Source organism: Neophocaena asiaeorientalis, unplaced genomic scaffold (assembly GCF_003031525.2).
Source record: "Neophocaena asiaeorientalis asiaeorientalis breed wild unplaced genomic scaffold, Neophocaena_asiaeorientalis_V1.1 scaffold185, whole genome shotgun sequence".
Taxonomy (NCBI): domain Eukaryota; kingdom Metazoa; phylum Chordata; class Mammalia; order Artiodactyla; family Phocoenidae; genus Neophocaena; species Neophocaena asiaeorientalis.
In genome coordinates this window covers 495,066-507,094 of record NW_020171809.1, presented here as the reverse complement: position 1 = coordinate 507,094, position 12,029 = coordinate 495,066, and the positions used below count along the sequence as shown (strand labels likewise).

Here is a 12,029-nt window from a genome sequence, read left to right as displayed (position 1 = left end):
CCTGTCTCGCTCCCTCCCGCCCGCCCCTCAGCAGCCCTGCCCGCCCAGCGCAGGACAGCCTTAGGGGCGCTGGGCAGGGAGGGGTAGCGCTGGCCCTGAGCCCCCAGGAAGCCCCTGCGCCCCTCAGCTGCCTGCAGGCAAACCTGCTTTTCCTCAGTGCAGTATTCAAGACAAATAAAATACTTTTACTCTTTCAATTTTACTGGGTTTTTTTTCCTGTTTTGTTGACTTGCCAGCAAGTGTAACCAGATTGGTCACTTCTGTTGGTGTAAACACAGTGTTTCAATCTTCGTCAAGTCTCCTTTGGGCTTTGCGCCTCAGCCCCTGGGCCTAGCCACCATTAGTAATGTTTTCAGGGGAAATCCACGTTCTGAATTTCATTTCACCAACATGTACGTACAAAATTTTAGAAAAGCTAGAATTTGCCTACAGTGAGTCTGGTCGCCTTTGCCTGCCTTCCAATCAAGCTGAGAGTTTACGGAGCTGGTGTGTAAACTGGGTGCACAGTCGGCCGGTGCAGAATGGGACCCTGAGGCTAAGCTGAGAGGTGCGGCCGTGCGGAGGCCGTGCGATTGGAGCCAGGCGGTGCCCCCTCTGCTCCTTGGCCTCCCCCGCCGGTCCCCACGGTCAGCAGAGGGTCCACGCAGGAGAGGGCGTGGCAGCGGTATGGCCCAAAAGAGCAGCGGGGTCCCAGGCTCACAGGATGGGGCAAGAGCTTAGGACTGTCCCAGTAGGAGCGCTGCGCCTCGGTCTGGGGTCAGCACCGCACCCTTCTGGGGCCTCTGCAACAAAACAGAAAAATAGCAGTTGTGGCTTTAAAGGTAATCATTGTAAGATTCTTGTAATCAAATGAGACAGGCTTTCCTCTGAGGTCTTTGTTCAGCTAGAGATCAAATATTCACCTATACTTTCTTCTAAGCTTTATCTCTTAATTTATCTGGCATTTACCTTTGTGGTGCGAGATCAGGCAGTAAGTATCCTTTCCCCAAATGGCAGATCCACCGTCTTGACACCACGGCTGAGTCCTCCCCCACTGCTGCCTCTGTTTGCCCCTCTGTGTGCTGGGTCGTCTTCCTGTGGGTCTAGCGGGGTAATCTCTCCTGTGCGTGCTCTCCCCACCCTGTCCCCTTCCTTTTTTTTTTTTTAAAGCAATTCTTACTGGTTTGCTTTTGAATGAGCTTTCAAAACACTGTCCAGCTCCCCAGGAAAACACGAGGTAGTATTGAGCGCATGACGGAATCCTTGTTCCTGGACGTTTGGGGCCAGTTCTGGCAGCCGGGCGCCCCTGGTGCTGAGCCCTCGTGCTGGGGCTGCACAAGGGTCACATCCTGCCGCGGGCCACACATGCTTTAGCTTGGCCAGTTCCTGCGCTGACACATCCCACACCGCCCGGCACCGCAGAGCAGGGGGCAGCGGGCCTGCCCTGGCCCCACCCTGCTGCCCACGGTGGCCCCCTTCTGCAGAGTTCTCCCGAGTCCCTGTTTGCTCTGAAGGTCGCCGAGCCCCGCAGGCAGGCGCCTCCTAGCCCCCTGTAGTCACCCAACTACCTGAGCGGACACCAGGAGCCCAACAGAAGCCAGTGGAAGGGCTCGTCACCCGTGTCTGTGCCCAGACGGCGCAGGACACTGTGCCCGGCCCTCAAGGAGTCAGAGGCCAGGGCCGGAGCGCTTCTGGGTTGGCAGGGCTTCTGGCTGCCCGCTCGTGTGTGTGTTTGTGGGCTTTGTTTTTATTTTATTGAGAGTTTTTTTTTAACTTTCCCTTAAAACTTGGTATTTGGAGTCAGAATCCCAGGAACACAGTAGAAAATGTAAGAAGGCAACCCGCAATCAGAAATGAGCAGAGAGGAAGAGAATGTACTGTCGGGGGCTGTCAACCAACTTGTAATGTTTCCCTTTTGATTTTAGAAAAACTTGCCAATTGGTGTGGTTAAACATACTTCAGGGAGCAGTGCAAGCTTTTAAAGGCTTCGTTTTCACTACAATCTTATTGTGTGAAATCTTGAAACTCTGTGAACTTTAAAAAAAAATTCCTCGGGCTTAGCTGATGTGTGCTGGGAAGTAGGCGTCTGCTGGACATTTCTGGAATAGAGGGTCGAGCACAGCGTTGTCTCCACGAGACAGTGTGATGCCTGCCCCGCGGTGGGCGAGCCCCGGACGCTGTCCCCAGGGGGGCTGAGCCCCCTCTTTCTTCTCTCCCATCAGCTGTAAATTCCAGGCCAGTGGCCACCCGCTGCCCCTCAGTGCCCAAGCGTTCCTCTCCGCCCTTCCTCCTGCGCTGGAAGGAGGGCCCCTTCACCCCCGCCAAGCCCCAGTTTCCTCAGCCCTAAAAGAAGAAGGAAACGCTGTTCTAAGGATCAGTTGGAATTGTATGTTTCCTAGGGGTGAGCACTAAACAGATGCTACTGGAACTGCTACCCCCTCTTCAGAGCCCCGGCCTCGTGTTCGCTGCCCTTCCCGGGACCAGGCGTGTCGCTGGGGTCCTTGTGGGCCAGGATCTGGGAGCCTGGGGCTTGGGATCTGAAGGAACTAGTTCCAGACCCCAGTGGTGAGAGCGCAGTGAGGCAGTCGTGAGGATTCTGTGTCTTCGGCCTGGTCTGGGGGTGGGCGGGGAGGCTGCAGGAGGTGGGCAGTGCTGTCCCCCTGCTAGCGCACTCCCGTCCTGAGAGGGCAGCTCGCCTCACGGCTCTAAGCTCAGCGCCCAACGCTGTGTGCATGGTCGCGCGCTCGTTGTTGATCTGAGGTAATCCAGGAAAAATTTTATTTCCTTATTTTAGAACAAACTCACGATGTTGGACATTGCGTCAAATAGAATCAAAAAGATTGAAAATATCAGCCATCTAACAGAGCTGCAGGAATTCTGGGTAAGTTTAATACACGAGGGGTTGATGACACTTCAGCTGCCGAGTGAAATACCGTTTACTCCAGCCCTGGAGGCTGTGGCGTGGAATGGGACTGTGGGCAGGGCTGTAGGACTTTGGCACCCACGCGGGATCTCGGGCCCCGCCACGCCCCAGATGTAGACCAAACCAAAATGGGCATTTTAGAAGATTCTGGGTGATTGCGGTTCACATGAAAGTGTGAGGAGCCCTGCACAGTGTATGGTTAGACCCGAGGATTGCCACATGACTGAAGGGCTTCCAGACCCAGCCAAGGGGCCAGTGCACCCAGCACAGGGGTGTACCGGCACCGCGGAAGGAGGTGTCGCATGAGCTTCTGCTGTCAGTCGTCCCAGAATGTGCCTTGTGTTTGCCTCATGGTGACAGTGTTGTCTCGGGAGCAGTGCCACCGAGCCCAGAGGAAGAGAAACAGGGCATAAGATGTCTTGAGACTCCTCTGAGGGGGTGGCAGGATGACCCCCAAGCTGAAGTCCTCAATGTCAGGGTTCCACACGGGTGTCCTCCTGAAGCACGTTTGTTGCCTGGTGGCTCCTGCAGGCGCCACCACACGCTCCACCCGGGGACTGCCGTCTGCAAAGTGAGCGTCGTCCGGATGCGCTCAGTCTGATCCAAGATTCGTGCTGCGTCTAAGGCGTGCTTCTTCCTTGTCTAGCCATCCTACTGACCCTGCTTGTGTCCTGTGTGCTTTCCTTTCCTCATCTTAAAAGATCGTCCCGGTTTCCCTAGAGCACAGGTGGCCTGCTGTGAGCATGTCCCTTGCCCCTTAGCGGTAGCCCTGAGTCTTGGGCGTTGTCAGCACATGATGCCAGCAAGTCTGGGAAGACCGGAACCAGCCTTTGAGAGGCTGGGGGAGCCGAGCGAGCCGCCGTGAGCCGGGGGTCTGGTGTACAGCCCACCCCGGAGGCAGGTGTGGCTAGCGGTAAGCCGGTTGCATTGGAGCGAAGGGATTTGGCTCCGAAGAGGCCAGGGAACCACACAGAGAAACCGCACAACCGGAAGCGGGGTCCAGAGATGGAGGCTGGGGCTAGGCCAGCACCCAGGGCGCCCAGCAGGGAGACAGCACTAGGTGTGCCCCCACCCCCCGCAAGGTGCTGATATTCACGCCGTGTGTAACCCCTCCCCGTGAGTGTGTGTTGACCTTAGTGACTCACTTCCAGCCGACAGAATGCAGCAGAAAACAGGATTCCACCCCCGTGACGGGGTGATGAAAAGACTGGCTTGTCTCCTAGGGGCTCCCCCTTGCTCTCTCCTGAACCCCAGCTTTGTGTGAAGTAACAGACACCTTCTTTGATGCCAGCAACAAACAAGGCACGCGTCCCCTCTGTTGAAGTGATTCTGTTGTGTGAGAAATGTATCTTGGGAATTCTCCCACACCTCAGTTTTGTTTAAAATGTTATTGAATTTGAGGGGAAGTAAATGTAAATTTTCTATATAAACATTAGCCACCAAAAACCATTGTGATGGGAAATGCATACATCCTATGAAGTTTGGGTCTTGAAAACCACGAGATAGTCTGCTGGGGAATGTCAGCCAGGGTGATGTTCTGTCGCAGAATTCCAGTCTGGGATTCAGGCAGGATCATCACCAGACTCTAAAACCGTGGACGAGCAGGGTGTTCGCACCTGTGCCAAGTGTCGCCCCGCCGAGAGTTTGCTGATCGCAAAGGGGAGACGCGTTCCCCAGAGTCATCTGGGCGCCACCAGTGTGTCCACAGGATCAGACTTATCCCCGGTAGTGGGACAGCCTCATGCCTTGTGTCCCCCGATGTGCTTCATGTATGAAGTGTGCTCACCAGGAATGTTCAGTGTGATGTAACCAAGCATGTAGACCTAACTTCCAGTTGTCGGGAAGTAGAGGGTCCGGGAGAACGAGCTAGGTGACACCACGGGAAGCAGGCGGCTGAACCCAGAACAAGGGTCCTTCTACACGACAAGTAGCTGGGTGTCTTTAAAGGTCGACTTCATATAACAGAAAAAAAATGAGAGGAGGAAGTGGGAAACATTCTAGATGGAAAAAACTAAAAATTGCACCTTCTGGGAGACTCTTTAAGAAGACGGGCGTACCTGGAAGGTCACACTCCACATCACACCTTGCTCCTTTACATCTCAGTTGTGCGGAACTTGAAAAAAGAGACATAAAGGCCTTTTTTTTTTTTTTTTTCCCTCAATGAGGCTTCCAGAGATCCTGGAATTTCTGTGGAGACAATACAGGTGAATGGTTTTGAGTTCCATTTTGGAAAAATACAAAGATAAGAATCTCCGGGGACTTCCCTGGTGGCACAGTGGTTAAGAATCCGCCAGCCAATGCAGGGGACACGGGTTCAAGCCCTGGTCCGGGAAGATGCCACATGCCACGGAGCACCTAAGCCCATGCGCCACAACTACTGAGCCTATGCTAGATCTAGAGCCCATGAGCCACAACTACTGAGCCCACGCGCCACAACTACTTGAAGCCCATGTGCCTAGAGCCCATGCTCCACAACAAGAGAAGCCACCGCAATGAGAAGCCCGCACACCACAACAAAGAGTAGCCCCCGCTCACCGCAACTAGAGAAAGCCCCAGCGCGGCAACGAAGACCCAACGCAGCCAAAAATAAATAAATGTATTTAAAAAAGAAAAGAATCTCTGAAAGTCACCTGTGTCAAAGACATCCTTTACAATGTGCCATTGGTGGTGAGTAAAACTCCCAGGTCCACATTCACTAAATCCTAGAGAAAACTGCCCTGTGGCTGGCTGTACTGTGGAATACCCTCAACTATAAGACCTGGGGTTTACAAAGACAGTAAGCGCACCACCGGGGACTAACAGGACTGGAAATGCCGTGACGTGTGACACAGGAAGCACACAGTGTGTGTCAGCCACAAACGACTCTGTTGAGAAAGACGAGGAGGAGATGGCGGCCCTGCTGGAGCGTCAGCCGCCAGCGGAGTGGGAGACGGTTTCTAAGTAGATTCTGCGGCAAAAAGACCTTACTTCTCCTGAGCGATGTAACATTGCTACTTCTATTAAATGAATGTGCTGTTTGCACGTTGCAAGGTAAAAGCGCTTAAGGCATGCGTGTCTTTTTTGTGACTCTCCACTGCGGCGGCCTCCTTCTGGTAACCGAGCAGCTGCAGCCTCCGCCACGGGGGAGATGGCTTCTCTCTGGTTCTGATTTTGCACACTTTGCGTTGGCCGCATGGGCAGCTCATGTTGTACAAGAGGAGTGTCATAGACTAACGCTTAACAGAGTACTGCTTAAGGCTTTATCCTGGGACAGCTCTCCTCCCTCTGCGGTGGAGGCACCTTGAGTCCTGCTCTGAGTTCCGGGTCCCCGGGACTCCGTGCTCAGAAGCAGCCTTCGGGCACTCCACAAGGCCGGCCTCTGGGTTTTGGAAATCCGGCTTTCCCAAAGCACGTGGCACACTAGGCCCACGTGAAGTTCTGTGAAAATAGCGTTCCTTAAATAGGCGAGTCTGAGAAGCCCTGCATTGTATACCCTCTGGGAGAATCTAGGAGAATCTCTGTGGGAGATTCATAATGTGCAGTGAGTTATTAAAGACAAGCCTGGCTGTGGCCGTGGAATGGAGCCAGAGTAGCCCTCCCGCCATGAACCGACCCCAAAAGGCCCGAGGCTGCTCCGTTCGGGCAGTGCGCAGCTGGCCGCGGGCCCTGAGGACGGGGGTGGCACAGTGAGCCCCGGGCTGCCCTGCTCTGCCTAGGACCAGCTTCCTAAGCGGAACACTGCGGTTCTGTGGAGCTGAAGACGCAGAGGTCAGAGTTCATGGCAGCTGGACTCTTCAGGACAAGGTGTTGGAGAGAGGGGATAGCTGTGCAGAGGAGGGCCCCGGAAGTCCACGTGGGGGTCGCCTGCCAGGCTGTGGCTGAGCGGTGGGCAGTCTGGGCACGAGACCACCCCTCTCGCGGCTCACCCGCTAGCTCTGCCGGAGGAGAGCAGAGCTGGGGGACGATGGAGCTCCAGCCCTGCCCAGGTGGGGGTCTCACCAGCACCCTTGACATCCAGCTAGACACCAAACGGGCCAGGCCTTAGGGGTAAGTGCCGCAGGCTCAGCTACGATGCCCTCCAGGCCCCCCCAATAAAGCCTAGAAGCAGGCTGCCGTGGTGTGTCCAGAGGAGGCTGCGCTGGGAGCTTGCTTCCCACCAGGTCAGAGGGGCCTGACCTCCCGGAGACCCGCCCTGAAGAAGTGTGGAACCGAGCCTGTGGCCGTCTCTACACCGTCTTAGCCCCGATGTCCAGCGTTCAATCCAAAACCACTAGGTGTACAATAGGAAAATGTGATCTGTATTCAAGGAAGTCGTCCTAAGAAACCAAGCCTAGGTTTTCAGTCACCGTTTGTGAACGTAGCCCTGGACCTGGAGGTGGCTTGCGGTCTCTTGGTCATCACTCCCACCTCCAGGCTGCTCTCACCTTCTGCCCGCGAAGACCCCCACCACACAGCCGCTCTGCAGCGTGGCCGTCATCCTCTCCCTCCCTGGAGACCCTGGTGCTGCGGCAAAACTGGGCCCTTCTCTCAAGAGACTTAATCCAGTGCCTGGTCAGTGCTCGAACCCTCTGCAGTGTCCCCACCAAGTGGCAGTGGATGGGACGGTCAAGGGCCTCGGCTTCTTCACCTCCCACACATGGACAGATGTCATACCTTCTCTGAGTGGGGCTGCTGCCATGTGACCTCGGCCACCCCGCTTCTGCCCTCGCAGGTTCCGAGGGAACAGGTCTGCCCTTCCCACCACCATGTGCATGGTGGGCCCCGGGCCTGGTGTCTCTTGAAGCGTGATTTCTAGAACTGGGTGTGGCCGGAGCCAGGGGGTGAGGGCAGCAGGTGCGGGGCATGCACTCAGGGCAGCTTCCCCGCCCACCCTGCACACCCAGCCCTGTCAGCTGTCAGCTCACGGGCGGCGACGCGCTGGAGCCTCTGCCGTGCGCCTCTCTTCCCAGTGCTGTGGTCAGCGTGAGGTCAGCCACCGAAGCTGGCAGACACGACACGTCAGGGCTCTTCAGCTTTCCTGGGAGCCGGTTACCGAGCATTTGCTGGCGCGGCACAGCCGGGAGCCGTGACGGTGATGTCCCCACGGGTGCCGCCTGAGCCCCCTGCCCTCGCCCTTCACTCCGGCCATCCAGGGCACGTCTCACGTTCACAGAGGCAGTTCTCTAGTTTGTGTTCACTTGGCCGTCTGCCGTATTCTTTAGAAACTGAAGACTGGTCTCTTGGAGCCCCAGCAGAAGGGCCACGACATCCACGCGACAGGTGTGGACCGAGCTGGGTGACGGGTGCTCCAACCCAGAGGCTCTACGTGCCCTCACCTTGATGGTGGTTTGAAAAGTGAGAGGTCTCCCCACCCACCAACCCCAGCCCCGCGGGCCTCAGCAGAGCCGGGACGGGGCCTCCTGACCTGCTCTGAGCCCGTCCTCCTGACGTGGCGCATCCTGGACGGGATCAGCCGTGGTGCAGCATTTCCGCCACAGAGGCGGGCGGTGGGTGTCCCGGGGGTGCACGCCATCAAGGCCCCTCGTGCCCTGAGTGTCCGGCGAGCGACCTCTGGTCTGTTGTCTGTGTTGTCATCAGAGCGCATAGTCAGGCCTTGGGGACAATGGCCGAGGATGGTTTGTAGGAAATACAGCCGAACCGGCTGCAGCACTTTGCCTGGAGACAGGGTGGGGTGGGGTTGCTCCGTCTCCCCTCTGCTGAACTGAACATGGATTTGCCCCTGTCGTGGCACCGTGTCCAGGTTCATGCCATATGGGACGCGGCCCGGCCAGGATGTGCCATGGTGGATGGAAGGCCCCGTGAGGTGCTGGTCACCCCTCTTTTGAGGGGGGGTCTCGTGGCCCACGTGGGGAGGCTGGGGGGCCGGGTTGGTGTGACCTGAAGGGGGCGGGGCAGGGCTGTCGTTTTCTGAAGGGGGGCGCGGTGCGGGGCTGTAGCACCCGAAGGCTTCTCTGATGTGCGCGTGTTCCCCCAGATGAACGACAACCTCCTGGACTGCTGGAGTGACCTGGACGAGCTCAAGGGCGCCAAGAGCCTGGAGACGGTGTACCTGGAGCGGAACCCCCTGCAGAAGGACCCCCAGTACCGGCGGAAGATCATGCTGGCCCTCCCCACCGTGCGGCAGATCGACGCCACCTTCGTCAGGTTCTGAAGCGCCCGGCCCCTCTCTTCCGAGAGCCTCCCAGCCACGGTTTTTAGTCCACCCGTTGCTCCTAAATGATCGCTCTATCAACAACGGTCACAAACCCAATGGCAATAAAAAGGCACTGAGTGAAAGCTGCCGTGTGCGGTGCCGCTTGCCACCTGGACACCAGTGCTGTCACCTCCGGCCGGTACGCGTTCCGAGTCAGTGGCCCACGGCCCCGCGCCACCCGTGGTGCTGCTCGAGACCCGTCTCCGTTTCCTCCTCTCGGCAGGTCTGGGAGCGCGTGCCCGGGGGGCGTCCGGGCCGTCCAGGGGCCTGTCAGCTTCATAGCCTCCTAGACCAGTCGATGCCAATTTTTTTTTTATTTGATATATTAAAAAACAAACCTGCAGGCAAAGGATGACTCAGCCCTGTGTGCCATGACCCCCAGCGCTCTCTTAAAGAGCAGTGGCCGCCCGCCAGGCCTTGCTGGCTGCCTTCCGGGCACGCCCGTTGGTCCCCCACAGCCCTCGGGGCAGGAGGGGCCGCCTCCCGCGCACACTGCGCTGTGTGCTGGCGGGTCTGAGCCCACCTGAGCCTCTGCGAGGACTGTCTCTAGAGAGCTGCCCTCGTGGCTGCTCGAGTACTGCTTCCCTTCTTACCCCACCGTTGTGTTGGCTTGTTCTTTACAAAGCTTACATTGACACGCACCCTGAATGCTACAAGGACCTTGTCATCTCTTGGGGCCCTGGATTTTCCCTTCTGCAGAATGAGGACCAAATCTCAGGGTCCCTAGGGTTCCTCCTTCTTCCAAGACTTAAGCTGCGCTGTCCATTGTGGGCCCCCTCGCGCCACACGTGGCTGCGTCAGTTCAAGTTTAAATTTCATGTCCTCCGCTGCACTCGCCACACCATAGCCACATCTCACCAGGGGCAGCCCGTCTCCATGGTCACAGAAAGTCCTACTGGACAGCACTGCTCTGGAGCCTGTCACAGAGCCTGGGCAGCCGCGTGGGGGGCCAGGAGCTCGGGGGTGAGCGCCTGCTGGGGTGGCCTGAGGGTGAGGTCACGTCCAAGTCCTGACTCAAATCTTCGCCAGAATCGATTGTGTGACGTGCATCTGTGAGCATCTCCCTGTTGAAGAGTGAACTCTTGGAAAGGAAAGCAGGGTTAGGTAGGACCTGGCCCCAGAGAGCCCTTGCGTTGCGACCCCAGAATTCTGCCCTTGGCCAGACGCTAGCTGAGGACAAAAGAAAGCCATTTTAGAAACACAGGGTTTCAGGATTTGAGTGCCCTTGCTGGAAGGGTTATGTGGAGAAGTCCACCCACACGAACAGTGAATCCAAATAAGGAATGAAGGAAGGGGAAGACAGGGTTTGGCAGCAGTACCAAAACCAGCAAAATTTGGTTTAAAAGTACGTACTCGACTGGTTGGTGAGCTCTTTTCTTTGTAAATGCTAGGACGGTTCCTGACAAGACACAAAACTTGCCCCTGAAAAACCATGAGTGACCCGAACCGCATGGCTATTGTTTTTTTAAATCGAGGTAAGACCGTGGCAAGTGCAAGTAGAGACTGCGCAGGCTTTCACTTTGGTGTGGAAGAGGGAGCGAGAGCTTAAGAGAGTTTGTGGGAAGATGTAAGTTTAGAGCAGCCGCTCGTAGATATAAATTATCCAACATCCAACTCACAAGTAGGAAAAAACCCAAAAAGCTTCAAGCAAAGAGGACACTGGAGAAAAAGGCTCAAGGAGGCGCCACACATAGACGTGCAGATGGGGTCAGAGCCCGTCCGTCCCCGTCTCGGGTCACAAATCCAAGTCCAGCACCTGCTCTTTAATAGACACTTGCAAAATTATACAAAAAAAGGAGAAGAGATGGGAAAGCTCTGCTAAATCCAGCACAGTCCTAATCAGAATGACATTTGATTTTTTAAGAACCTTCAACTCTAAAATTTATATGGAAGAAAAGATCCACATTGAACCTTGAAACTTTAAAAAAGTTTAGTCACCTTTGAAAATGAGTCAAGAGCAGTGATTTCCTTCCAGATTATAAAAAATCTGGGGGAAAACAAAAAAGCTACAAAGCCACCGTAGAAACACTGCCAACACTGTAGAAATACAGCCGGCCGCACAGACCCTCGGACGGGCTCGGTGCTGGTGAGGGCGCCCGCGGGTCCCTGGACGAGAGGCCTGTGTCCTGGGCGGGGCTGGCAGAGGAGCACAGTTTGTGGGAAAAGGGACACTGACCCAGCCTAACTTCGTACGCAGGCCGACCTGAGGATTAAAAGTCTCCGTGTGAAAGAATCGCAAGCCAGTAGAAAGAACGGTGGGAAAATACATTTGTGAGCTGGGAGTGCAGAAAAGCTTCTTAATCCCCGAAGCACAGCCGTAAGACAAGGTTTTGATGGGTTAGTTTACATAAAGTAAAAATTCCTGTGGGGCAAAGGACACCATGAATAGACCACTGAGAGCAGACTGAGAGACGTGTGCTCAGAGTTTAGAACTGGCAGAGAGGGCCTGACGCTTAGATGTAAAGGACTCCTGCAAACCAGAGGAAGGAGAATCCGGGTAGAAACATGGGCCCAGGACAATCAGGCAGCTCAGAGAAGCTGGGGGCCAGCCAGCCAGGGCTGCCATCAGAGGTGTGCAAAGCAGGGCAGGGAGCCGATCCGCTGCAGTGCGGGGTTGCCATGGGGGAAGAGGGGGCACGGACTGGGGCGTCGACGTCGGGAGTTGTCCCCTCCTGGCCGGCAGGGCACTGCACGCAGGCCCCGGGCACAGCAGTGGCTGAGTCCAGGCTGGGCCTTCGGCTATGGTAAATGCTCCTCAGTGGGGAGGAGCCCACAGCGCCCTTGCTGGGAAACCACAGGAGGCCACAGCCACGTGGACTGCACGTCCATCACAGAGGGATGCGTCCGAGTAGGAGGGTTCCCACAACAGGGACGGAGTGGACGAGGGGATAAAGTGAGGCCCGAGTCCCTGCTGAGAGCAAGCACCCCGTGAACGGAGGGTGGTGAGCACAAGCC

At 56.3% G+C, this 12,029-nt stretch overlaps 1 protein-coding gene across 3 annotated transcripts in view; it reads left to right on the top strand.

The window, feature by feature from the left end:
- Window positions 1-9,157, top strand: part of PPP1R7 (protein phosphatase 1 regulatory subunit 7) — a 20,698-nt gene extending 11,541 nt beyond the window's left edge. For all 3 annotated transcript variants that reach the window (XM_024758003.1, XM_024757950.1, XM_024758070.1), the window contains 2 exons: window positions 2,774-2,860; window positions 8,856-9,157. In XM_024758003.1, the coding sequence (XP_024613771.1) occupies window positions 2,774-2,860; window positions 8,856-9,032 (264 nt within the window). In that variant the 3' untranslated portion in view covers window positions 9,033-9,157. The remainder of the gene's footprint in view (window positions 1-2,773; window positions 2,861-8,855) is intronic.
- Window positions 9,158-12,029: the final 2,872 nt, after the last annotated feature.